This window comes from Camelus dromedarius, chromosome 18 (assembly GCF_036321535.1).
Source record: "Camelus dromedarius isolate mCamDro1 chromosome 18, mCamDro1.pat, whole genome shotgun sequence".
Classification (NCBI taxonomy): Eukaryota; Metazoa; Chordata; class Mammalia; order Artiodactyla; family Camelidae; genus Camelus; species Camelus dromedarius.
Window position 1 is genome coordinate 12444338 of NC_087453.1, and position 25594 is coordinate 12469931.

At 46.3% G+C, this 25594-nt stretch overlaps 1 protein-coding gene across 2 annotated transcripts in view; it reads left to right on the forward strand.

Moving 5' to 3' along the window:
- RIMS4 (regulating synaptic membrane exocytosis 4) overlaps positions 1–25594 on the forward strand; it is a 55914-nt gene that overhangs the window by 17323 nt on the left and 12997 nt on the right. Inside the window, exon 2 of one of the 2 annotated variants that reach the window (XM_064475651.1) lies at positions 17650–17791. In XM_064475651.1, the coding sequence (XP_064331721.1) occupies positions 17650–17791 (142 nt within the window). The remainder of the gene's footprint in view (positions 1–17649; positions 17792–25594) is intronic. The other variant, XM_031433751.2, reaches the window with a different exon arrangement.

Genomic DNA, 25594 nt, shown 5'->3' on the forward strand with positions numbered 1-25594 from the left:
GGTGGGGCCAAGGAAGGAGGGTTGGGAAAGGCTCTGGTGCTGCGCCCTGGACCTGGCCCTTGGAGATCAGAGCTGTGTCATCATCTTCAGGCCTCTTGGGCCCCTGCTTACAGGAGTGCTACTTACTGTCCACTCACTACCATGGTCCTTTTCAAAGTCAGAAAAGCAAGATTGAAAGGGGAAGGAAGGATCCTTTGGTGCATTTTTGGCTGAGTTGGGTTTGGAACCAAGGCTCTGAGCCCCCTAGGCTATAGTCTGTCTAGTCCTTCATGAGCTTCTTTGCTGGGAGTGGGAGAGTCAACATTTATCATTTTAGTTTCTTAAAACAATCTTGTGCTTTCATAAGTTAGCAACACTTGTACAGTTATTCTAGCTTGCATTTTCTGAGTACACGCCATGTTCCCGGTGGCGTGCTAAGATTTCATGCATGTTACTTTGTATAGTCCTCAGAACAAACCTCTGAGGAAGGTCCTGCTGCTGTTACCATTTTACAGATGAGGAAATTAAGGACCGCTACCAAGGTCACACAGCTAGCAAGTGGCCGAGCCGATTTCCTTGAGTCTAACATCCTCAGTCTATGCTCTGTGTACTCAAATTTTCGGAGAATGCAGAGAAAGCACACAGAAAGAAAATAAAAACGACTCTAATTCTATAATCCAAGAGCAGAATGTTTAACCATCATTGCTATTTCTCTCCAGTTGTGTGTATATATATATATATATATATAGATGTGTGTGTGTTTGTGCATGCACAGGAATGCGTGTTTAAACCAAGGCAGGGTCATGCTGTGATACTGTTTTGTAAACTGAAGTCACTATTTAAAAATCACCTTAAAAGGACCTTCACAGGCTGCTCTCCACAGGAACACTCTGGTTTCTAGGATCAGGTCTAGAACTGTGTGTAATTTGTCTGTAGACCACAGACTTGCCAAGGCAGGACCAGGGACAGCACCAGGCAGCTCACCCTAATGGCCACATTTCATTTTTGTCCTCGCTTTCTGCTCCTGTTCTTGTAAAAAAAAAAAAAAAAGAATTTAAAAACTGACAGACCTACCCAGGATTTCATTCCATGCCTGGCCCGGCATTTAAATGCAAGAAGCAGAAGGCTTGTGAGCTATAAATAGCCCAGGCTGCTTCTGAACAGTGGCAGGGAGAATTTGTAGGTCCTGTTTCCTCCGAACCTGGTGACCTGGATTACTTCCTTCCTGCAGTGGTTACTTTCCTCGCTGCCCCCTCTGCCCATCCTTCGTGGAGCAGAGCAAGTCCCTCTCTGCAAATGTTTGGTGAGCATCTACGCTGGGCCGAGGTGCTGGGCACACGAACTTGAGTGAACCACCACGAGCCCCATCACAGCCTGGAGTAGCGGGGGTGGATGCGGACGCAGATGTCCGCAAATGAAAATCTGGTCTCTGGGGAAGCCCAAAGAGGGGTCCCTAGTTCTGGGAGTCAGGAGAGGCTTCTTGGAGGAGGAGATGCTGGAGCTGGAAAAGGGAAGAAGGAGACAGGGAACTTGGGGAGGGGAGAAGGAAGAGACTTATGGGACCATGGGTGTAATGCTTGGCACAGAGCAAGGTTTCGTTATACGTAAATGATCATATGCTTCTTGAGGGCATGTCCTCGGTTCCTTTGTTAGCTCCCGTGGCTTCCAGGATCCGGTGTTCCTAGGTAAAGAGGGGCTGCAGCATTTCACTAGTCCAGTGATTCTTAACTTGCTTCACCCATGCTCTTCCATCTGGAACCAGGATCCTTAGCTCCAACCCTGATGACTCAATTAGGAACCTCAGCTGGAATCTGCAAATCTATTTCGTCATGAGCTCCCGAGGTGATTCTGATGTCCAACCACATTTGGGATTCATGGTGCTAACCCTGTCTCCCATCTGGGGACCATGCCTCAGACCCCAGTCCTGTCTCCCTTGGATGACAGTGAAGGGAGCTCACACCCTCTCAGGGTGGATCCTTCCATTGACAGCTCAACTGCAGCAAAACTATCTTCCCTTCTGCCCAGAGTCACCATCACCATTAGTTGTAACATAGTGATACTGAAAATCAAATTTGTACAGTCCTTTGTTGTCTACAAAATACTTATTTAATACGAGAGGTGAAAACTACATAGATTTTAAATCCAAATAGACCTGCATTTAAACCCCACCACTTTTTTTTGTCCTACCCTATTGGCTGTGTTCTTAAACAGATGACTTAACCTCTCTGTGTCTCACTGTCCACATCTCTTAAATGGAAATAGTAATAGTACTTACCTCTCAGGTCATTGAGGGATTTGAATAAAATGCACAATAAAGGCTCAGGACTATAGTAAGACACTCACTCCATAATAATTTATTATCAGAGTTGTCCAAAGAGGCAGGAGGGAAACATGGGTTCCTGTAAGATCCGCTAAAACTACTTCTACAATTTGTCAAGAGCCTACTGGGAGTAAGGCACTTACAGATTCATTGTATTTCATTTAAGCCTGTGAGGCGATTGTTATTTACAAGTGGGGACACTGAAGCACAGAGAGGTTAAGTGACTTGCCCAAGATCACACAGCTGGCATTTGGCAGAAACAGAATCTACTCCAGATGTAGCTCACCCCAGACCTGAGTCTCTATTCCAGACAACCTCCTTCCAGATTCCCGAATTGCATCCCTCATCTTCCCAGAGAGGACAGGAAACATGTTCAAGATCTCACAGCTTAACATATTCAGAGCTGGATCTGGAGCTGTATCGCCCAGTAAAACAGCCATGAGCCACATGTGACCACTTAAATTAATTACAGTTTTTAAAATTAAGAATTTGGTTCCACAGTTGCACTAACCACAGTTAAAGTGCTGAACAGCTGCATGTGGCTAGTGCCTACCATTTTGGACAGTGCAGATACAGAGCATTCCATTGCAGAAATTTCTATCAGACAGCACTGGTCTAGAGCTTGGTCTCTTGACTCTCAGCCCAGGGTTCTTCCCCTGTCAGAGGCTACTGGAAGTTGGATTTGTCTGATCAAAGAAGTGGATGGAAGGAGAGATAGGAATAGGGCAGCTGAAGTTATGCAAGGGAGAGAGCAAGCTCAGAAAAGCTTGTAAGAGGGAAGCTTAAGTCAACAGAGTAAAAACTTGTACAGAATAAAAAACATGAGAGCCATTGGCTTGGGACCCACCTTGTCCAGCAACGAACCTGTCTATATGTCTGATTACAGGGACTGTCTACTAGCTACAGCATTTCTCACTGCCTTATTGATGTCTGCAGTTTCTCTACTGGGAACAGGGCTTTCCAACCAGTAGAGGGAGATTCAGCTGAACAGCCAGTTCCTGGAAGAGAGAACTCAGCGGCTGAAATGCCTGCTCCCTTTCCTGGGACAGGAAGGAGGCTGAAAGCAGGGGGCATTCTGAAGCTAGCCAGGGCAAGCCTTAGACCTAACAAACCCAGTGTGACCCGGACTCGGGGACTCCATGCCGTGGGGACCAGGCAGTGACTCAGGGTGGAGTGGGGTCTGCGGACAGTGGACAATGTGTGGGCATCACCCTCAGCTGCCAGGGCAGGTCTGAAGACCCAGACTGCACTCAGGCTGAAGACCCAACCTGGGAGAGCGGTCTGTATGTCTGTGTCCTCTGTGTTGGGAGCACTCTCCCCCCAGATATCCATGTGGCTCATTTCTTTACCTCCTTCATGTATCATAGTGAGGCCTCCCTGACCTCCATCTAAAACCGAAACCCCCATCCCTCCACTCATCACCTTCTAACACCCACTGTGTCCTCACATATTTGTGTGCTTTGATGTTTGCTTGCATCTCCTGGATCAGAGCTTCAGGAGGACAGATGGTTTCCCTTATTTTGTTCCCTGCTTTAGCTCCAGTGCCTAGAACAGTACTTGACATATAGAAGGTGCTCAGAAAAATGCTTGGCAAGTGAGTGAATGAATGAGTGAATGGATCTCATTTAGTCTGAGATAGACTCCCGCAGGATCCTCAAACTCCAGATAATGTCTTCTATGGAGTATGTTCAATAAGTAAATATTCCCTGTGTGGACCCTCCTTTGTGCCAGATTAAGTCTTTGGTTCTAGGGGTAGAAAGATGAAGACTATCTCAGCTCTTGAGGAAGAATTCACAGGCCTGGAGGGAGGGAGTGGGGTGACCACAGTGATGTTCTCTTCCAAGCACCGCAGTTGTAACTACTGAATGTTCCACTGTCCTATTTGTGGTCCGTCTTCCACCCTAGACCAGAAGGGCTTTGTGAACAAGGATCTTGCTTGATGCTGTGTCCTCAGCACTAGTACAAGACCTGGCAAATACATGTGGGCTGGATGCATGAATGAGCAGATCCAGGGTGTGATGGGATAGGGACTGGCAGGAAGTCTGTAGTTCTACCAAGGCAAGGAAGGGCAGAAGCGTGCAAGAATTCACATGGGAGGAAGGGAAACTTCCCCTGTCCTTTGGCAGCTTGCCTTGACTCTCACTTGGCCAACGATGGAGCAGCTTGGTGATGATGGGAGGGTGGTGGCTTCCCTTCCCCGAGAGGCTGGGTGGCCTGCCACAGCCCTTCTATATTTCAGCCTCTGCCTGCGCCTCTGTCCTTGGAGTTAAAAATAACCAAGGATGGGAGCGCAAGGACACGCTGTCCTTCTCTGCCGTGAAGCAAGGATTCTTCTACCTTGTCTCAAAGGGGGCTGCAGGGAGACAGGTTTGAGAAGCCAGCGGCTTAAAGAATTACCCCTTCCTGCCCCCTTGAGGACAAGCCCAGACCTCACTTTCCCCAATCTAAGATGACTCTAAATGAATTATGGAATATCACAGCTGGAAGGGCTCTCCAGAGTAGGCTGGATACTTGGCAGGAAGCCCATGGCCCTCCAGGCCTGGGACCTTGGCAGATATCACCAATCAATTAAAGCCCCCTCCCCCCTCTTTCCTGGGACCCTGGCAGCCATAACCAATCAATCATGGCACCCTTTTCTGCCAAATCCAGACACAGTCTAAGAATTCTTAACATGGGATATTTTAGGCAACAGCTACCAGAGTTGGCAAAAAAGAGAAAACCTATCTGTCATCGTAATCTAGTCCAGTTCCCTCATAGTGGGGAAACTGAAGCTCAGAGAAGGGCAGAAACTTGTCTGATATTACACAGGAGACACATAGTAGAGCTAGGACCAGACCCAGGAGTCCTAACTCTGCTGAGACTTTTTTCCCCCTCTGTCCCCTACTGCATCCTCTTTCCCTTGAGAACTGAGGTTCGTCTGTCCAAAAGAAGGGTTTTTAACCCACAGACTGCAAGCTTTAAAATTTTATGCCACATACTGTGTGTATGTGCTGACAGGTACTTTTCTAAGGAAAGTGAGAATAACTTTCATCGGCTTCTCAAGGAGATCCTTGCACAACCAGGAAAGGCAAAGAAATCAGAAAAGAGTGAGTGGAATCGACAGACTAATGTCTTGCTACTCAAAGTGTGAGCCACAGACTAGCAGCATCAGCCTCACCTAAGAGTCATTAGAAACGCAGAAACCCCAGCCTCCCTGGGATCTACTGAATCAGAATCTGCATTTTTAACAAGACCCCCAGTTGATTCATTTGCCCACTAAAGTTGGGGAAGCACAGGGCTGAAATTTGGAAGTGTAGCCTTTGGTCCACCTGAAAGTGTATGGAGTACCTGCTGAGTGCCAGGCACCCTTGCCAGCCTACAAGACGGCCGTGGTCCTTGCTCTCATTTGAGAGAATAGAAAGAAACCTAGGTCCTTTAGGCAAGATGGGGCCCAGCTGCTCTGCAGCTCTGCTAAGGCCAAATCAAGGGAGGAATTTGCTTAAACTGTTTGAAAATGAAAGGTCGAACTTCCGTCCAACAAGTATGCATTAAGCAGGTGTGTGGGGAGGTTCTCACCTGGAAAGCCTTAGGAGGGCACCAGGTTAGCTGCTATCCTGTGGAATGGTGCGGAGAGGGACTGGCTATTAAGCAGTCATGGGATTTGGATGAGTTGAGTGGGAGCAAAAGGGGGTGTGCTGCTTGAGGCCAGCATTGTCAGAAGCCTCTGGTGCTAAGAGCCACTAATCTAAGATGGGTTTGCTCCGATGAATACTAGTGCCAGATGATTCCAGCTGGTACCATGGTCTCAAGTGATCCCGGCTAGTTCTTCTGGGTCTGATAGGCTCTGAAGGAAGCTGACCATATGTAGGCTGAGGAAGGGGATAGTGGGGAACCTAGGGCAGAGAAAGGTTTGCTCTGGTGAGGCCGTCAGTAAGGAATTCAACCCCTGTCCACCATGTGACCCCTGCATGTTTTATCCATGCGTCATTGTGGGGATCCCAGTGCACATGTGTGCTTTGAAGATGGCACACCTGGTGTCCAAACCGCACAGCCTAGGCCTTCCCAACAGGCTTTGTGTGCTGGCCACTTGCTCAGCTGGAGCCATCTGCCACCCCTGCAGAGGCCACTGCTGACCTGAAGAAGCCTTACCCATCCCGACACTACTGGTTCTTTGACCCTCTGGGGGTCAGTGTAGAATAGGGGTTAATAGCAGGGCCTGGGAAATAACACACACACACAAACACACACACACACAGCTTTATGAGATAATTCTCATACCATACATTTCACCTACTTGAAGTGTATATTCACAGAGTTATGCAGTCATCACCACAATCAACTGTAGAACATTTTCATCACCCCCAAAAGAAACCTGGACCCATTAGTCATCATGCTTCAGTACCCCCTCACCCCAGCCCTCTAGCAACCACGAATCTGTTTCTATCTCCATGGATTTGCCTATTCTGGATATTTCATATAAATAGTCAGATAAATGGACTATGTGGTGTTTCATGACTGGCTTCTTTCATTTTGCACATTTTCAAGGCTTATCTCTGTTGTGGCATTTATCAGTAGTTCATTCCTTTTTACAGCTAAATAATATTCCAATAGATAGATATACTACTACATTGGGTTTATGTAATCATCAGTTGATGGACGTTTGGGTAGTTTCCACCTTTTGATTATTGTGAATAATGCTGCTGTGAACATTTGTGTTCAACTCCTTGTGTGGATGGTGTAGGTTTGTTTTGCATTGTCTGTCCACCACTCACTTGCTATGGGACTTTGGGTAAACTGCTTCAGTTCTCAGAGGCTCAGTTTTCTGAGAATTTTTGGGAATTGGAGATGCTACTGTCTGACTCAGAGTATTATTGATAATAGTGGCTATAATTTACTGAGTGCTTTTATCTTATCATGACAGTCACTGTACATATGCTGTGTCCTTCAGCCCCACGAGGGACATGAGAAGATTTATTTCACAATTAATGTGGACTTGTGCTATAATAGGCTTATGTGCTGCCTTGTTACAGCAAATCATTTGGTAGCTCGATGAGTTCTCTTTCCAACGTGTGTGCCCAGGGAAAGGGCTTTCTGACCTCCCCTATGCTTTTGGCCTTTTCACATTACTGGGAGGCATATCTTTAATCTTTTCTTTTGTATATTTAAAACATTTTTTGAAGTATACACAGAGAAAAGTGCAGTAACTAGAAGAATTATCTCATGGTTCCATCATTTGTATTTTCCCTCTACCATGAAAATAGCATGTCCCAGATAGGGCTTGCTCCTTCATCCTGGATTCCAAAAAAGATTCATGAGACAGAACCATAGCTAACTCACAAGGGATTTGTAATATGAGCAAGAACTAAATCATGGTTCTATAAGCCACTGAGATTTGGGGGTCACTTATTACTGCAGCACAACCTGGCGAGAGCTGATCAGTATGTTTAATCCTTATGACAGTGTAAGGTGGGTTCTATTACTGTTTCTATTTTATAAGGAAACTGAGGCTCCGAGATGTTCAGTAACATTCTTTAGTTTACTCAGAAAGTGGCAGAGTAACGTTTCCAGTCCCAGACTCAGTTATTCAGGCTCCAGAGCCAGTGCTCTTAAGAAGACGGAAGTATGTGGGCTGTTTGGTGAACGATGAGTAATCCAGTGTGGATCGAACACCTGGTATGTGCATGATGTCAGACTTGTAGTATAGGTTTGGGGCAGATCCTGGAAGCCTTGAAAGCTGTGTGGATTGTGAGGCTTCCCAGTGCCAGATGGGACCATCGACTCTACCTTTTGCCCACAACTCAACATTTCCCAAAGCTTACTCAGCTTGTCCGAAGGAATGGCTTCCTGGAGAAACCTGTGGGGAATGTAAATTATCTTCCTTTCAATGATTGCTGAGATGCTTCTTCTCCAAAAAGTCTTCCCACACTCTCAGTAGACTGGGAGCTGGAATAGAGTGAATGACTCCCTGGCCATCCCTGTTCAGTGTAGGACCTCTGCCTCCCCAAAATGCATTTACTCTGCATTCAGAACTGTTTGTCTTCAGTTTACATTTTGGTTCCACATTTTCGCCTTCTCCATACATGTTTTCCACTTGTCGGTATAGCTTTTGGTTGTAGTCTCTCAAAAGGTAGCACTTCATCTACAATAAAATCTTATGATTTTATTTGCAGTCAAGTATAATTCAGCATTGAAATAATTCTTCTTACAACCCAGCCACTGCCTCTACTTGCAGTGCTGTATTAATTACTCTTCTCCCCTGCTCTCATAATACTGTGTATATTTCTGCCCTTGAACTATGTACTATGTTGTAATTATAACACCTTGTGTTAAAATTGTCCCTTTACTTGGCTGTCTCCCAGTAAACTGGGAGTTTCAACCAGGTCTGGGTTTAATTCATCTGTATTAGGAATCTCCAGCGCAGACCCTGGCACTGAATAGGCACTTAGTAAGAGTTTGTTGAATGAATGCTAATTATCTGTTTCATCTCCTCTCCCCATTCACTGACTGTAAGTTCCTTAAAGACAAGGAGTGTGTGTCTTATTAGAATCCCCAAGGCCAAGAAAAGCGTGATATAGGAAATGAGCTTAATAAATATATACTTCACTGGATACATGACAATCACATTTCATTCCACGGGCAGAACCCTTTAGAGTCACAAAGCACATTTATATCCGTTACCTAGTCGATCCTCTCAGAATCTTCAGCTTCTCCATGTCTGGTGTTCTCAAATCCTATCATGTCCCCTTTGCCTCCCTTCCTCCTACCTCTTTCACCTCTGCATCTTCATGATTTCTTCCTCTTTCCCCTTCAAATCCTCTTGGGAAAAGTTCTGCGGGATCCTTCCTACCCCCACTCCCCACCCCACCCTATCCCACCCCTCAGTGAAAAGTGATTTAAAGGGCAAATTATACTCTGGTCTTCACTGAACCAAGATCATGCTCCCATTTAACAGCTTTGCTATCTTGGGCATGTTTACTAACCTTTCTTATTCAGCTTTCTCTTCTGAAAATGGAGATGATAGTGGTTGTGAGGCTTGGATGAAGTAATGTATGCACACATCATGGGCTCTGGTTGAGCCCAGTAAGTGGGAGTTTCTGTCTTTACATGGAAGGGTGGAATTAGAGACATCAACAAGCCCATAGGAGGGAATTGTGGTTTAGAAACAAGTAGGGGATGGGGTTACATTGTTCTGAGATCTCCCCTTCCTGTGAGCTGCCACCTTTGCCCTAGTCAAGCCAAGGCCTCAGTGCCTGGTCAGCACCACGGACAGTTCACCCATGTGCCTGGCTGGCTAATTACAAGTCACAACTTTATTTTATGTATCACCAAGAGAGATAAAAACATGTTAGAATTTAACTCTGACATGCTGTTGGTTGTCATTCATATCTTAATTTCAGAGACGTTGAAAAATATGTGTCTTAGAATCAATGAAATAATGACAGTTTAGTGAGAGATGATATCAGTGAGCTGTTGACCCCTGACCCTTAAAGAGGTTAATTATAAACTCCAGCAGTTTTTGAATGCCTACTGTGTTCCAGGCCTTTTTCACTTCCCCCCTCTCTTGTCCTGGGTGCTGTCCGCCCTCTGTACATTCACTTAACAAATAATACATTTGAGGAATATAAATTAAGCCAGATAGACAGTTTTCTCATTATCCTTCCCAAAATATTCCAGTCCTGAGCCTCATTTCTTCAGAACATTGCTTCCTGCTGAAGGATAATCTAATGTATTAAGCTTTCTAGTCCACATCATGCTTAACCCCTTTAAAGAGCATGTCAAATGCATATTCTCTGACCCAGTAATTTCATTCCCAGGTATGTGCCCAGAAGAAATGTACAGAGATGGTCACCAAAAGACATATACAAGAATGTATCTGGCCGAGTTATTTGTAATGTCCTCGAACTGGACACTACCCAAATGCTCATCAATAATAGAAAGAATAAAAATAATTTTGGTATATTCACACAATGTAAGACAATAAAGCCATGAGAATAAATGAACTGCAGTGAAACAATCAACAGGGGTGAATCTCACAAACATAATGTTGAGTGAAAGAAGTCAGATGGTAAAGAATATATTCTAGATGATTCTATGTATATGGAAGTATAAAATAGGCAGAACCAACTTGTGCTGTTAGAAGCCAAGGTAATGCTACTCTTGGAGGGGAAGTAACTTACTCAAGAGGGGCTTGGGGGACATTGTTCTGTTTCTTGATCTGGGTGTTGGTTCAATAGTTGAGTGTACTTTGTAATAGTCATCAAACTGTATACTTCCAGTTATACACTATGTAATTGTATACTTTTGTGTATTATACTTCAACAAACAGTTGTTTTTAAAAGCACCTTTCTCTAGAGGAGAAGAGAATACTTAGAATTTCCTATGCAGGTTGATGGGTAAGACATTTGGGGGAGCTGGTCACATGGAATGTTTGGAATTATTCAATGTGAATGGAATGTAGCACACACTGGGGAAAGGGAGAAAAAATGAGGCTGGAAATGTAGCTTGGGACCAGTACAGAAAGGCACTGTGTGTTAAGGCCGTTGAAATTTATTCTGCAAGCAACGGGGTACCATTGGATGTTTTAAATCAAAGAGATGACATGTTCAGGATTGTGTTTTAGAAAGTTTGTGCAGGCCACAGAGTGGAGAACTGGTAGAAGAAGACATTTCTCAGTTGGAGACACCAATTAGGGTAGAGGCTGACCACCTGACCAAGCATTTGAGTTACTTGGGGATTTCCTAAACTACAGATTCATGGGCCCCAGCCTAGACCTACTGAACCAGAATCTCCAGGAGAGAAAACCAAGGAATCTGTGTTTTAACTAAGTTCCCAACATATTCCAAACTGTCAGACTTACACTGGCCTCCGAGCAAGTGCTTGGGAGCCACCAAGCTAATTGACTCTTGTAGTAGTCCAGGCAAGAATAGGTAGGGGTGTGAGCTGTGACCTTGTTGATGCAAAGCAGGCCTGAATTTGTGTCCCCAAAAGGAGTCATGGAGACAGTTTACTTAATTAATTAACAAATAGTTATATGTCATGTACTAAATAGCACTTACTATGTGCCAGGCCCTATTCTAAGTACTTTTTGTAAAACAACAAATATTACCTCATTTAATCCTCATAAAAGTCCTGTAAGGCACATACTATTTCTCCATTTTTTTTTTTTAAGAGGAAGAAGCTGAGACACAGAGAGGCTAAATAACTTGCTCCAGATCACACTACTAATAAAATTAAGTGACTGGGCCACCTTTAAAACCCAGGCCATGCCTTTTTTTTTTTTTTTTTTTTTTTCCCAGAACAGGTCATACTTTTAACCACTAGGGTTTGCTGCCTCTTGAAGATGCTCCACAAATAGTAGTGAATGGCTCTTTTATATGAAAAGAAGCCAAGAAGTTGGCAGTTAGGAGACCTGAATTCTAATGCCAAGGTAGTCATTGCCTCATGTCCCTCTCTGGACCTCAGTTGTCCTTCTACACAAGGAAGGCATTGGTTTGGATGACCCCTAAGTTCCCTCCAAATGGAATTTTCTCTAATTTTAAGGGAAGGCAGATGTTGACAACTCTAGAAAGAAGAGGTTGAAGGTGAAGGGTTCTCACTCAGGCTTTGTGCTTCCTTGGCCTGTCCTTGGAGACACAGCCATAGGCAGCATCAAGGCTGTGGAGACCTGAGTACCTGCACATCAACTTAGCTTTTGATTTTCAGATGAGTTTTAAGACCTGGGTAGGGGAGACATGTGAGGCTTGAAATAATTGGGAATAGTTAGGCCAGGGAGAGGCTGACCATGGAGAAATAAGAGGCAGCAGCCTCCACGGTATTTATCTTGGAGGGACAAGAAGGGCAGTGGCTGTGGGAAGGGAAAGCAGTCAGCCCTAGAGTATCACGCTGGTTTGAAATAACCCGCTGACCCAGAGCTCTTGTGTCTTGAGGGATTCACAGGCTGTGATATGTATCTGGAGAGGGCCACTCACAGAGGTGAGATTACATCTGGTCAGTGGCATGTTTCAGGATTTTAGAGCCTGGGGACCTAGGGCAAGTCACATAACCTCTCTCAACTTTGGGCTCCTTGTCTGGAAAACAAAGTTGTAAAGGCAGTCTTGGAATCTTGGATAAAATGTCAAAATGGAGAATGGTCATGTCCTGTCCTTGCTTTCCCTCCCATGTGTACATTTCTGAGATATCTAATGATTAAGAGTATAAGATCTGTTTTCACAAAGATCTGGGTTTAAAACCTAGCTGTGTCCCATCTGGCGTAACCTTGGACAAGTTACTGAACTGCTTTGAGCCTGGTTCCTTTTTGTAAAATTAGGATAATGATACTCAACTCTCAGAGTTATGGCTGAATTTTATATATACATAAACATAAAAGATATATAAATATGTAAATATACTTTCATATATTTAATTTATAATTTATGTATTATCTGTATACTAATCTAATATATATAACATATATATGTGTGTGTATATATATATGATAGTGTCTAGTACACAGTAAATGCTAAAAAGAATGGCATCTGATAATTTATCATTATCATCATTTTATCATCCAGTTAGTTCCTTTGTGAACACTTGCTTTTGGGAGAAGGTACATTAAACACATTCATATTCGGTTATAGACCACAAGATGAGGCTTACTTGTTTTCTTTACTGGAGAATCTGCACTTTTCTTGAGGACACATTCTAAAAATAAAAGCAATTCAATTAAACACACTGTTAGTGGGATGGGCAATGCCAAGTGCTGTCCGTGGTACTGAACGGAAATGAAGGCGGAATGAGCTTACAGGGTCGACACAGACATCAAATAAGTTGACCAAAGAACCCACACCCCCAACCACACCACCATCAATAGAAGTGAAGATAAAGTGTCCCTGGGACTCAAGAAGTCTGATCAGAGAAGGGTTTGTAGAAGACATGGCACTTGAATTCTGTGGTAGAGCATAGTGAGTTTAGTTTAGTGGTTCATTAGAAACATGGTTATTGGAGTCAGAAAGATATGGGCTTGGATTCCAGCCCTGTCATTGGTAGCCATGTGTATCCTTGGGAAAGTTACTTAACCCTCTTTATCCTCATTTTCTTACCCTATAAAATGGGATAGTAGCTATCACACTCACAACTTACTGTGAGAATTAAATGAGAAGATGCCTATGTAAAACACTTGGCATAGCATCTGGCACAATGACATAATAATATTCATAATAGCCACCTTTACTGAGTGCTTACTGTGTGCCACAGCCAATTTAGGGTATCCTGAGGATTAAATGTTATTATATTATTACATTACCTTATTATATTTAATCCTCACAACAGCCCTAAGGGTTTGGTGAGTTCTTGATAAACTGTTATTTAAAGCTTAACTCTGAAGGATGGTTAGAATTTTGATAGAGAAGATTACAAAAGCAGGAAGGTAAAGAAGAGAAAATGTGCATGAGGAAGTTATTGAGGATGTGCATGGAGCAAAGAGGTGCCCGGCTGGGCTGGGGTGTGGAGACTGAGAGGGGAACCAGGAGCAGGTGGGGAGGGAATCAGATAATGGAAAGTCTTGAATGCCTGGGTATGAAGGTGGTACCTCATTTGACAGGCAGTGGGGAGCCATTTTAAGGTTTTAAGTAGGATCATGGCATGGTTAAAGTTGTGATTTATTTATAAACTTATATTTTACCTTCATTTACATTCTAGAATTAATATGTTTAACTATAAAACTTTCAAAAGATGCGGCAGCATACAAAAGAGAAGTATGAGCTGATTGGACTGTAAACTGGCACAACTATTTTGGAAAATCATTTGGCAGCATCTGCTAAAACTGAACAGATGCCTGCCCTGTGACCCAGCATTTCCACCCTTAGGTATATTAATGAGAGACACAGGTGCAAATGTTCACCAAAGGCCATGCACTGAAGTAATCATTAGCAGTATTATTACTAATAGCCCCAAACTGGGAAAAAAATGAAGCACCCATCAACAGTACAGTGGATAGGTAGATTCTTACAGTGGAATACTATATAGCAATGATAACAAGCAGTCTACAACTACACAGAACAATATGGATGGATCTCATAGAGTCAACATAACACTGAGCAGAACAAGCCAGCCCCTCCCCCCCAAAAGGCCTTGCTCTTTATATAAAGTTTAAAAACAGGCAAAACTAATATCTAATGTTTGAGATCAGGATAGTGGCAACCCTTGTGGCATGAGATAGAGCCTGGAGACTGGGCACAAGTGGGCTCTGGGGATTCTGGTAATGCTCCAGTTCTTCATCTGGCTGCTGGTTCCATGGGTGTGTTTACTTTGTGAAAACTAATCAGGCTATATACTAATGGTTTGTGCACTTCTCTGTATATATCTTATCCTTAGATGTAAAAGTTACAAAAAATAATCTGCCACACATCTCCTCTAACAGTCTCTCTCCCTTCAGTTATTCTGCATTTACAGTTTGGTTCACATCCTCCCTGATTTTTCTGTGCCTTTGCATAAAGAGAAAGATGAAGCTACACTATCTATAGCTTTACAAAAATGGTCTTATGTTTTACATACTGTCCTGCAAAATGCTTTTTTAACTTCACAGTATGTTGAGGCAGTCTTTCTATGTCACTGTAGATGTGGGTCTAGATGATTCTTTCTAACACCTGCACAGTATTTTATTGTGGGAATGTACCATTTAGTAAACTTATCTCCTATTGACAGACAGTTAATTCCAGCATTTCATTGGTGTAAGTGATACGTGGGGGAAACTTTTCATGCATAGCTTTGTGTACTTTTCTGACTGTGAATTTATCAATTACTAGGAATGGAATATCTTGGTCTGAAGTGGTATGTTAAGATAGCTAAGCTGTTAATGACTTGCAGGATGATTGGGTTGGAAGCAGGGAGACCAGTTAGGAGGCTGTTAAAATAGTTTAGACTTGGAGCAATTAGGGTGGTTGACTGTGAAAATGGAGAGAAAAGGAGAGAGATAAGAGATATTAAGGGCAAAGACTTTATATGACCTGGCATCTGGTGAGAGAGGGGGAAAAGTCAGAGTGGTCCTTGAGGGTTCTGAGTCTAAATGTCTGGGAAAATTGGAAACATAGGTCAGAAGAAGTAGAGGGAAGTGGGACCAGGGATGGGGTTAGTTTTGGCCAGGTTACATTCAAGCAGCCTCCTCGTCATCCAGGTGGTGATGTCTAGAATGCAGTTGAAAAAATTGCTCTTTATGGAATTAAGAGCTACAGATTGAGGCATAGGATTTATTTGCTTAGGGTGGTTCTCATGTTGTGGCAAGGGAATGAAATCAGCAAGGGGAAGGCTCTAGAGAGCGAGAAAGAACCCAAGGACTGGATAGTGAGGGCCTAATGTATAGGGATGGGGGCAGTGGTCAGAGACATAGGAAGGGATTTACTATCATGGAAGCATGTCTGTCTGCCTGCCTGCAAGTCAGGGAGGAAGGAGACACCATTGTTGAGTTAGGAGGAGGGAGGCCAGCCAGGAGAGGCTAGCAGGAGGTGTCCTGGCCTCATCCTGTTTCCCGGCACTGAGACCCAGCTCCCTGTCTTCTTGCTGAGCAGGGTGATGGGGTTTGGGAGGCCATACTCTCCCCTAGTGGGTCAGTCAGCAAGCACTGGTGAAGGCCCTGAGGTTACCAGCTCATCCCAGACTCTGTGGGGACATGGGGAAGTTTCCACTAAAGATCTGCCTCCACCCCTAGGAAACCCACAGTCCCTCCAGCAGTGATGGGAGATGTGAAGCTTGCCTTGATCACCAGCTGTGGAGCATGGAGTAAAGAGACTGCCCTGCAGTCAGATCCCTCCGGCCTTCTGGCTCTGCAGTGCAGACAAATCCCTTAACCTCATGTCCTGGGTGCTAAAGCAGGGAGAGCAGGCTCAGCTGCCTCCCGGGTGGCTGAGGATTAAGACTGCCTTCAGGGCAGACATCCATTCATCCAGCAGTTATTAACTGAGCACCTACAGTAGCTAGACTGTTCTCACCCCTGGGGCTTCAACAGTCAACACAATGAAGCTCGTTGTCTTCAGGGAATTTACTTTCTGCATCAATAACCCAACAGTGTACAACATGTTGGGGGTGGTAAGTGTCAGCAAGAAAGCCAAAGTAGGGTGATGGGTGGGAGGGGCCAAGAGATGGTCCAGGAGAGCTTGGATGAGATGATGTTTGATCACAGAGTGGGAGCAAAGGAGTGAGCTGCCAACGAGGGAAAGGATGTTCAGAGGGAGGGAAGGGAGGGAATAGAAGGGCAGAGGGCTATTGTCCTCATAATAACCCTGTTCTCCTGTTTTACAGTTGAGGAAATGGAGGCACAGAGAGGCTAGTAATTTGCCCAAAGCCTCACTGCCAGTAAGAGATCCAAGACAAACCTGGGCAGGCAGGTTTCAGAGCCAGTGGTCTAAGTTGGTGGCCCTCAGTCAGGGCTGATTTTTGGCCCCCTCTCTGCAGGGGATATTTGGCAGCGTCTGGAGACAGTTTTGATTGCCATGCCTGGCCTGGATGGGAGGGTGCTACTAACATCAAGTGGGTAGAGGCCAGGGACACTGTTAGGTCCTCCGCGGTGCACAGGACAGCGCCTGGCCGCAAAGCGATAACCCATCCAAATTGCTGGTTGTGCTGAGGTGAAGAAACCCTGGTCTAAATCGATGTAAAGCCCTTGACAGAGAATATGACACATAGTAGGTGCTCAATAAATAGCTGAAGAAGAGGAGGGAGATGATTTGGAGAAGATTGCGGGAAGAAATGAATTCAAGAAGTACATGTTGGGTGGACTTAGAGAGTATTATACTTAGTGAAGTAAGAGAAAGACAAATACTGTATAACATCACTTACACGTGGAATCTAGAAATAGTACAAATGAATCTATATGCAAAACAGAACAGACTCACAGACACAGAAAACAAACTTATGGTTACCAAAGAGGGGAGGGAGGGAGGGACAAATTAGTCATGTGAGACTAATAGATACAAACTACTATATGTAAAATAGGAAAGCAACAAGGATTTACTGTATAGCGTAGGGAATTATATTCAATATTTTGTAACAACCTGTAATAGAATATAATCTGAAAAAAAACTGGATAACTTTGCTGTATACTTGAAACTAACATAATATTGCAAATCAACTATGCTTCAGTTTAAAAAAAAAAAAAGAGTACATGTAAATGGATCGGCCAGGTTAGAGAACTCATGTGATGCTGTTTGTTGGGTGGGTCTAAAGGGCAGGGCTGCCCCAGGGAGGGTGGGTGCAGGTAAGGTTGGTGGTGGGAGGAGATTGATGGATGGATGTCGAAACTGGGCAGCCACCAGCCTTTGAAACGCTAACCAGAGGACTTGTCTCTCTGTCCCCTCCCACCCCGTGTCTCTCTCCCCATTGCTCCTGGCCTCTCTGCCCAGAAGGGGACAGCCGGAGGCTGAAGGGGGCCATCCAGAGGAGCACGGAGACGGGCCTGGCGGTGGAGATGCCCAGCCGGACACTGCGCCAGGCCAGCCACGAGTCCATCGAGGACAGCATGAACAGCTATGGCTCCGAGGGCAAGTGAGTGTGGGGTCTGCAGTCGTGTCTGGCATGGGGTGAGGCAGGAGGGACAGAGAAGCGCCTCCATGAGCCTTGGGTCAGCCTCAGGGGAAGGAGCACTAGTTCAGGACTCCTGGGTGGTCCTCATCCTCAGAAGGGAGGTGATGGAACAAGGACGCTGTGAGGAGTATGACTGGAGCACAGACTCTGGTGCCCAACTGTCTAGATCTGAATCCCAGCTCCACCGTTCACTGGCTGTGTGATCCTGGGCAGATCACCTCCCTGTGTCTCAGTTTCCTGGTCTGTAAAATGGGGACAATAGTACCAACCTCATAGAGGGGCTGTTATGAAGATTAAATGGGTTAATATTTATAAAGAGCATAGCGCAGTGGCTGGCACATCAGTGTTGGTAAATGAAGAAGGGGGTCAAGAGGGATTTTGTTAGGGTTGTTATTTCCTTTTTACTTTCTTAGTTCCTTAAATCCCAATTCGTTTTTAAAAATATGTACTACTGCTTGATAAGGAGTTTCACACACATCAAGTCTTAAAACATTGGGCCTGACTGGCTCCTCGCCCATGTGTCTCTCCACTGGCCGTGCACCAGAATCGCAGGGAACTTGTTACAAATACAGATCATGGGGCCCCGCGTCCAAGCTGCTGAATCAGAGTCCCTGGGAGTGGAGCCCGGGAACTCCATTTTTAAAAGGCTCCCTGGGAGTAGACTGATCTAGACTGGGGCCTCTCATCATTGGAGCAATTATGGACCCCTTTGAGAATTTTGGGAAAGCTTTGGGCCTGCTTTCCCCTGATCTATACACACATATCCATCCTAACACATCCACACACTCTTCTCACATGCATAGTCGTTCATGCTTCTCATAATTGTGTAGGGGGTTCCCAGGTGCCTCTAAACCCCATCTGTGGCAAAGAAACTTTGACCCAAAGTGACTTTCTCATTGTACAGGTGACCAGAGCACTCAGAGAGGTTGAGGGGATTGGCCTCGATCACACAGCATGATAATAGGTCTGGAACCCCAGCATCCCCACTCTCAGCCGGGACTTGTTCTGAGGCACCACATCTCCTCACTGTCTCAGCCATCCTTGACTAGGGAGGACCAAGGCATCAAGATCTTTGTAGAGCACAAGAGGAGATTGGTGCTTGGGGAAGTTAAGTGTTGCACTGTCCAGTACAGTAGACCCTAGGCACATGTGGCTATCTAAATGTAAGTGAATTAAGATGACATATTCTGTGCCTGTGTTGCATTAGCCGTATTTCAAGTGTTCAGTAGCAGCATGTGTCCAGTGCCGGCCGTGTTGGACTGTTCAGATGTAGAACATTCCCATTGTCACAGAAAGTTCCACTGGACAGTCCTGCCGAGTGGCTCTTCCAAGGGCAGACACCCATCCAAGCCACTGAGGACTAGGGCCTGGCCACTGCCTTCTGCTCCCCTCCTGATCCTGGCCCTGCCTTGCAGCCAGGGGCGCTGCTGGCTGAAAGCCTTCCCACCCCCAGCCCCTCCTAAACCGGGCATCTCTGTCTCTGAATGGCCTTGCCTTGGCAGATGCTGCCGTTCCACCCACCTCCTAGGGAGACTTTCCGGAGGGCGAGAAGAGGAGGAGGACAGGCGGAAGGGAGCGGGAGAGGAGGAGGAGGAGGATGAAGAAGGGAACAAATGTTTTCTTTAACCTGAGAAACGGCAAGGCAACGAAACCTCGAGGAAGATACTGTCGGCATCTGAGTAGCAGTGGGTCCCAGCTGAATTTCAGGGGGTCAGGAGATTTGGGTCCTAGTCCTGGCTTGGTCACTGACCCCCTGAGCAGCTGTGGGCATAGTACCTTATCCTCTCTAAGCTTCAGGGAGGCTGCTAAACATCCTGTCTGTTGGCCTCATGGGCAGGTCAGAGGACCAGGTCGTGGGGATGGCAGCGTGGTGCAGTGAATAGCAGCAGTGGGTCAAGCCCATATTCCCATTTTGCAGAAGAGGAGCTGAAGGCTGGGAGAGGCCACATGACTTGTCCAATCAGAGCAGCATAGGCAGGTGTTGTGAAGAAGAAACGAGGCAATGCCTGCACATGACAGGGGCTTGCGAGGTAGCTCTTGTTGTCATTTGCTGTCACGTGCTTTAAGGCACTAGAGAGTCTGATTATATTACAGACAGTTTCAAAGCCAGGACTCTGGAGTCAGACAACCCTGGTTTCATCCTCATTTTCTGCTTCTTAAGAGCTGTGTGACTTTGGGAACATTACTTTACCTCTCTGAGCCCATTTTCTTCATCTGTAGAAAGAGGTCCATAATAATACAGACCCCTGATAAGAGTTGTAAGGATTCAATGAGTTAATATATGTAAAAGCACTTAGAACAGTGACTGGCACATAGCAAGCAATATTATAATTAATAGCTATTGTTGTTTGTTGATTCAGCCACTGTTAATTGGGTATTTTGCTCCCTGTAGCCAATTGCATCCTAGCAGATACAGTGAGCCACCTCCAATATAATCATACCTAGCGCTTGCTTAGCACAGGGTAAGCATGGGATAAATGTTGGCTATGATGTTTATGATTATTAAAAGGTTTGGTGGGGGTTGTCTTATGCCCAGTTGAGGAAGGATCAGGTGGGCTGGAGGGTGCTATGTTCAGCAGAGGGGAGTGTCTTGCCCTCCTGAGAGGGGCTGACTTTTGGTGGAGCTTGGCCAGGTGCTGCCTGCCACCACACCCAACACCTGGGCAAGGAAGGAAGGTCAAAGGGACAGGTGGGGACATTGAGCTGTGGTTGGCCTCCTCTTTGTTCTGGAGGTATTTTGGGCACTGGTGGGACCCAGATGCCAGGCTCTGAAACAGGAAGGGGTGTGACCGTCCTCCCCTTGGGCTCCTGCCAGCCCAGCTGAGACTTACAGGGAGCCAGTGCATTTAAACAGCCCCCACTAGCTTGCAGCCCCTGGCGCTGCTGGGTGTGTCTGCCCCTGCACTGGATCACTGGGCATGTGTGTTCCTGCAGGTGGGCACAGGGGTGTTCCCATGTGAATTTTCATTTAGCACCTACAGTGTGCCAGATAATTTTGCCGGGTGCCTTAGAGACCCTGCCTCCCACTGGCCATGCAGCTAGCAGTGTGGTGAGAACTGCAAAGGACAGGCACGGCAAACTTTGTAAAGGCTGCATGCTGACCGGGTTATGGGGCTGGGGAAGGGGCGCTTAAGGGTTGGGCCCCTCTACAGTGAAGATCCTTGGGCTCCTGGCTATACAACACCAGCTAACAGTGGCTTTAGCCCTTGCTGTTGAAAGTGTGGTCCACAGCCCAGCAGCATCAGCGTCCCCTGGGAGCTTGTTAGAAATGCGGCATCTTAGGCTCCTAACAACATTCCCAGGTGGTTCATGGGCACGTTAAGGTTGAGAAGCTCTGGCTTAATGGTAATAATGTCCTAGAGCTAACACTTTACAGAGCACTTGCTACATGCAGGCACTGTGCTAAGTGTTTTTACATATATTGACTCATTTAATTCTCCCAACAACCAGATGACCCTGGAATTGTTAATATCCTCATAATACAGATGAGGAAACGGAAGCCAAGAGAGGTTAATTAATTTACCCAAGGTCACACAGCCAGTAAGCGGCTTCAAATTAGGGGATTCAAATCTAGCATTTGGCGTCTGCCTTTAACCAGCTCTACTCTGCTTCATTTAGTGGCTGTGTCTACCAAGATTTCTGGAGGTGGATGCTTCCAGGAAGGTTTGGTGGCTCAGTGAACCCTCTAGCTTTTCCCTCTGCAGGCCTCAGCATGGTGGACCAATCCTGGTTTATCCCCTGGGACTAGGGAGGGGCTTTCCTTCCTAGAGCCCCTTTCTGGCTGATTGAAAACTTGGTTCTACATGTTAAGGATGGAAGGGAGCAGCTATGGGTTTGGCAATCAGCCAAGCTCCCACCCACCACCCTGGAGTGGGCCCATCTCCCCTAGATAAAGGACAAGGATTCAAGGCCCCTGAGAAAGGGCTGTGAGAACAGTACCTCCCTAGCCCCCTCGTCGATCCTGAGATACTCCCTGGTGCCCATCTGCTTCAGTCTGAGTTCTCCAGAAGCAGACCCAAGACATGGATGTGAATGCAGGTAGTTCACTTGGGAAATGATTCTGGAAAACCACGGTGGAGGTGCCCAAGAGAGAGACAGGGTGGGGCAGGCATCCAATAGCGTGTGTGTTGAGAAGCCAGCTGCCACTGTGGGCATCCCATGCTTAATCCTGATGGGGACTCTGGGAGCCAGTGTGAGACAGGTGCCTGAGTGTCATTCCCTGGGAGGCCAGGGAGCCGGGGTATTTATAATCCCACTTTTATCGGTTACTGGTTGATGGCTATTTTTGATTAACTCTTCTGCCTTTCCTGTGGCAACGTCGGCCCTGGAGGCCAGAGAAATTCCTTGGGGACCAGAGAAATGTAGGCAAAGGAATGCAGGTGCCAACAGTTAGGAGTCAGTGAACACTGACATGGTGAGGGTCAGGGGACGTGCGGGAGGGCAACAGAGTCTGTTAGGCTGTCTGAGTGCACAGCACCACTGTCTCCCAGCTGCCCAAACCAGACAGCTCCTGCTCTCTCACACTCCATATCCAGTCCATGACTGGACTACCTTTTCACTCCTAATTGTCTTTGACTCCATCCATTTCTCTCCATCCCCCCTTGGAGGCAACTCATCACTCTTGCAAGTCTTTTCGGTCTAAACCGCACAGTCTGTCACTCAGCACTTACTTCTTGTTTCTGCCAGCCTCTCCCAGTCCCAGCTGTGTGCCCCGCTCCTCCACCACCCTGAACCTCTTATGCTTTCCTTCAGCTCACCTCCGGATCTTTGCATACATCGCCCCCTCTGTGTGGCACTCCCTTTCCTACGCCTATACCCCATCTTCACTGACTCTTTCCTCCTCCACATCTCAGCTAAGAACTGAACATAAGCTTTATCTCCTGTGCCAGCTCCAGTTAATAGGTAGTGGCTTCCTGAAGTGCTGTGTTGAGAAGGATTCTGAAGCCCAGTCCTGGCTTGGCAGGGGTGTTGAGGTTGATCATCAAGGTCTGCCTGGACGTGGGAAAGGGAAGTAGAACGGCAGGGGCCTGCTATTCCTCAGGCCGTATCAGCAGCTCCCACTGCCCATTCTTTCCCCGCCACAGCACCCATCACTCCATTGTACTTGTCACATGTGTGTCTGTCTGTCCTGCTAGACACTGAGTTTGGTACTTGCTTAGCACTGGGCCTGGCCCTCAGGGATGCCCTGCAGAATCGGCTGAGTAAAGGGTAGGCACTATTAGCAGAGGTACACATGCATTCCTCTCCTTTCTGCCCCTCTCCAGCCTCCTCCATCGCACAGAATCCAGGGTCTCAGCATCCTCCCTGTAAGCCCGAAGCTCTCAGAGCTGGCTGCCGGTGCCCCTCCTGCTTCTTCCCTCTGCCCCTCGTTGTCCTGTGGTGTCTGGGTCATCAGCACCCAGCTCTCCAGGTGTCTGGGTCATGGTGCCCGCAGCTCCGAAGAGCAGAGTGTAGCCGACCTTTGGGCCACTGCACCTGGCCTCAGGGTTGCTTCCTGTCATGGCTGTGTCCCTAATCACCACAGGGCCTGGATGACAGGGGGTGGTCGGAACCTGCTTCCCCTTCCCCACCTCTGCTGTTTAGCAGAATCATCGTGCCTGAAGGACAAACCAGAACTGCATGTGGCCGTGGACTTGGAAATGGGGATTTGTTTGGTTCTGTTTTATAAGCATGGTACTAGTTGAGCACTTGACTGCACCGGATTCTAAGAAGTGTATCTCCTGTAATACAGCAGCACCGAGGGTGTCCTGCCATTGTTTATTCCTCCTTTGCTGAAAAGGAAACCCAGGCTCTGAGTGGTGAAAAACGTGTCTCTACAACCAGTGAATTGGGGACAGTCAGCATTCAGATCTAGGCCTGCCTGACCCCAAACCATGGACTGCAAACCCTTGTGCTCCTCTGGGCAAGGCTGAGGTCCCCTCGGGACACACAGAGACAGTGTAACAGAGTGGTTAAGAAGATGAATCCCGGAGCCGACTCCCAGGTTCAAATCCCAGGTCTGCCACTTACCAGCAGCGTGATCTTGGTCAGGTTACCTAACATTTCTGGGCCTTGGTTTCCCCTTCTAGAAAGTGGGTATTAATAATAAATCCCTGGCTTTCACAGAGTTGGTAAATGAGGGTTGAATGAGTTAATATTGATAACTTAGTCCTATCCGTACTTGGCTCATGGCAAGCTTTTGATCAATAAAAAATAAATCAAATCCCTGGCTTCATGCCCGGGAGCTACGCTCTCATGGGGCGGGGCAGGTTTGGGACTGTCTTGAATACTTGAGAAGCTGGAGTCAGGATTGTATGATGCTGTGCATCCTGGCATACAGTCAATTCTGCTACAACGCTTGTTTTGAAAACGCAAATCTGTTCCAACACGATTGAAATATTCAGGAAGAATTTGAGCACAACATACATAGCGCCTTTACTCAGGTGTGATTTCATCCACGAGAAACACTAGGTGAACACAGGGGAACATAGAGAAACACACAACACACACCTCTCGCATCTGCCTGCTCCCTCAGCCCCCACCGACAGCTGGTGGTACAGCTCCCCGTCTGTCCGTTTCACTTTGTAGTAACTCACGCTGCAGACCCTCTGACACTCATTTCCACGAGCAAACATCAGGCTGTCTTCAAGGTAAAGCACCATGTTTATTGTAGTAACTATGCACTTCTTAACCGTTTTACATGTTTAAGACTGTGCTACCATTTTTATGTCCGTGGTTTTTTTTTTTTTTTTTTTTTTGTGTATGATCCTGGCATACTTTTTGGGTGTTATACCCCTAACCATATTTTCCCTGTAAGCTCTGGAATTTTGATTGTGGGACTTTGCACACACAGCAGTGTAATTTTTTGGAATGTGTATTTCGCATTAATGGCAGAACTGACTATATTGCAGACTCAGCAAGGCTGTGGGAAGGTGGACAGATGGGTGGGTGAACACATACAGTCAGGCTGTGGATGGATGGACAGAGAGCCCGTGAGGTCCCTTTCAGGACCACATAACCCATAATCACCATGAGGGCTGTGCTGCCTTTTAATTTCTGATGCAGCTGAGACAGGTGATCTTCTGGAAAAGAGAGTATAAGTCAAACCGCCGAATAACCCAATTATTTCTTTAACCATCGAAAAAATGGAAAATCCAGGGGCCAAACCAAGCTCAAAGTTTAATAATAAAAGACAAATGGGTTTCAGCTCCACTTACAAAACTAACAGGATTTGAAATGCAGGACATCTCATTTCGCCATTAACACAAAATAAAAGGCCAGCAGAACATGGGGTTTAATCCTGTTTCAGGCCTCTGCCTCCACCCACAGCCCCCCCCCCCCCCCCCCCCCCGCTGATGGCCTGGGCTTGGTCTCCTGCATCCAGATGCTGCACTTCCTAATAGGCCTGGAATCAGAAGTGCCATGAAAACACCACTGAGAGGAAGAAGGGGCTCTCCCAGGCTGGGCAGCAGAGACCCGAAGGCCATGATATCTCAATCCTTTCTTCATTCAGGAGATGTTGTGTGCCAGGCCAGGTGCTAAGCACCCTGCCTGTGTTATCCTATTGACTCTCCCCAACAACTCAGCCAGACGATTCCAGTCTATTCTTGTTTTTAACACGTAGCTCAGAGACGTTACCAAACTTACCCCAGGGTGCACAGCACTGGAATGCCAGGTCTGTGTTATGCCAAAGTCTAGTCTTAACCAGTATATTTTCCCAGTTTGGGACCAGCCTAAGGGTTTGGCAGTAAACATTTAATGAGTTTCTACTGCATACAAGGCATG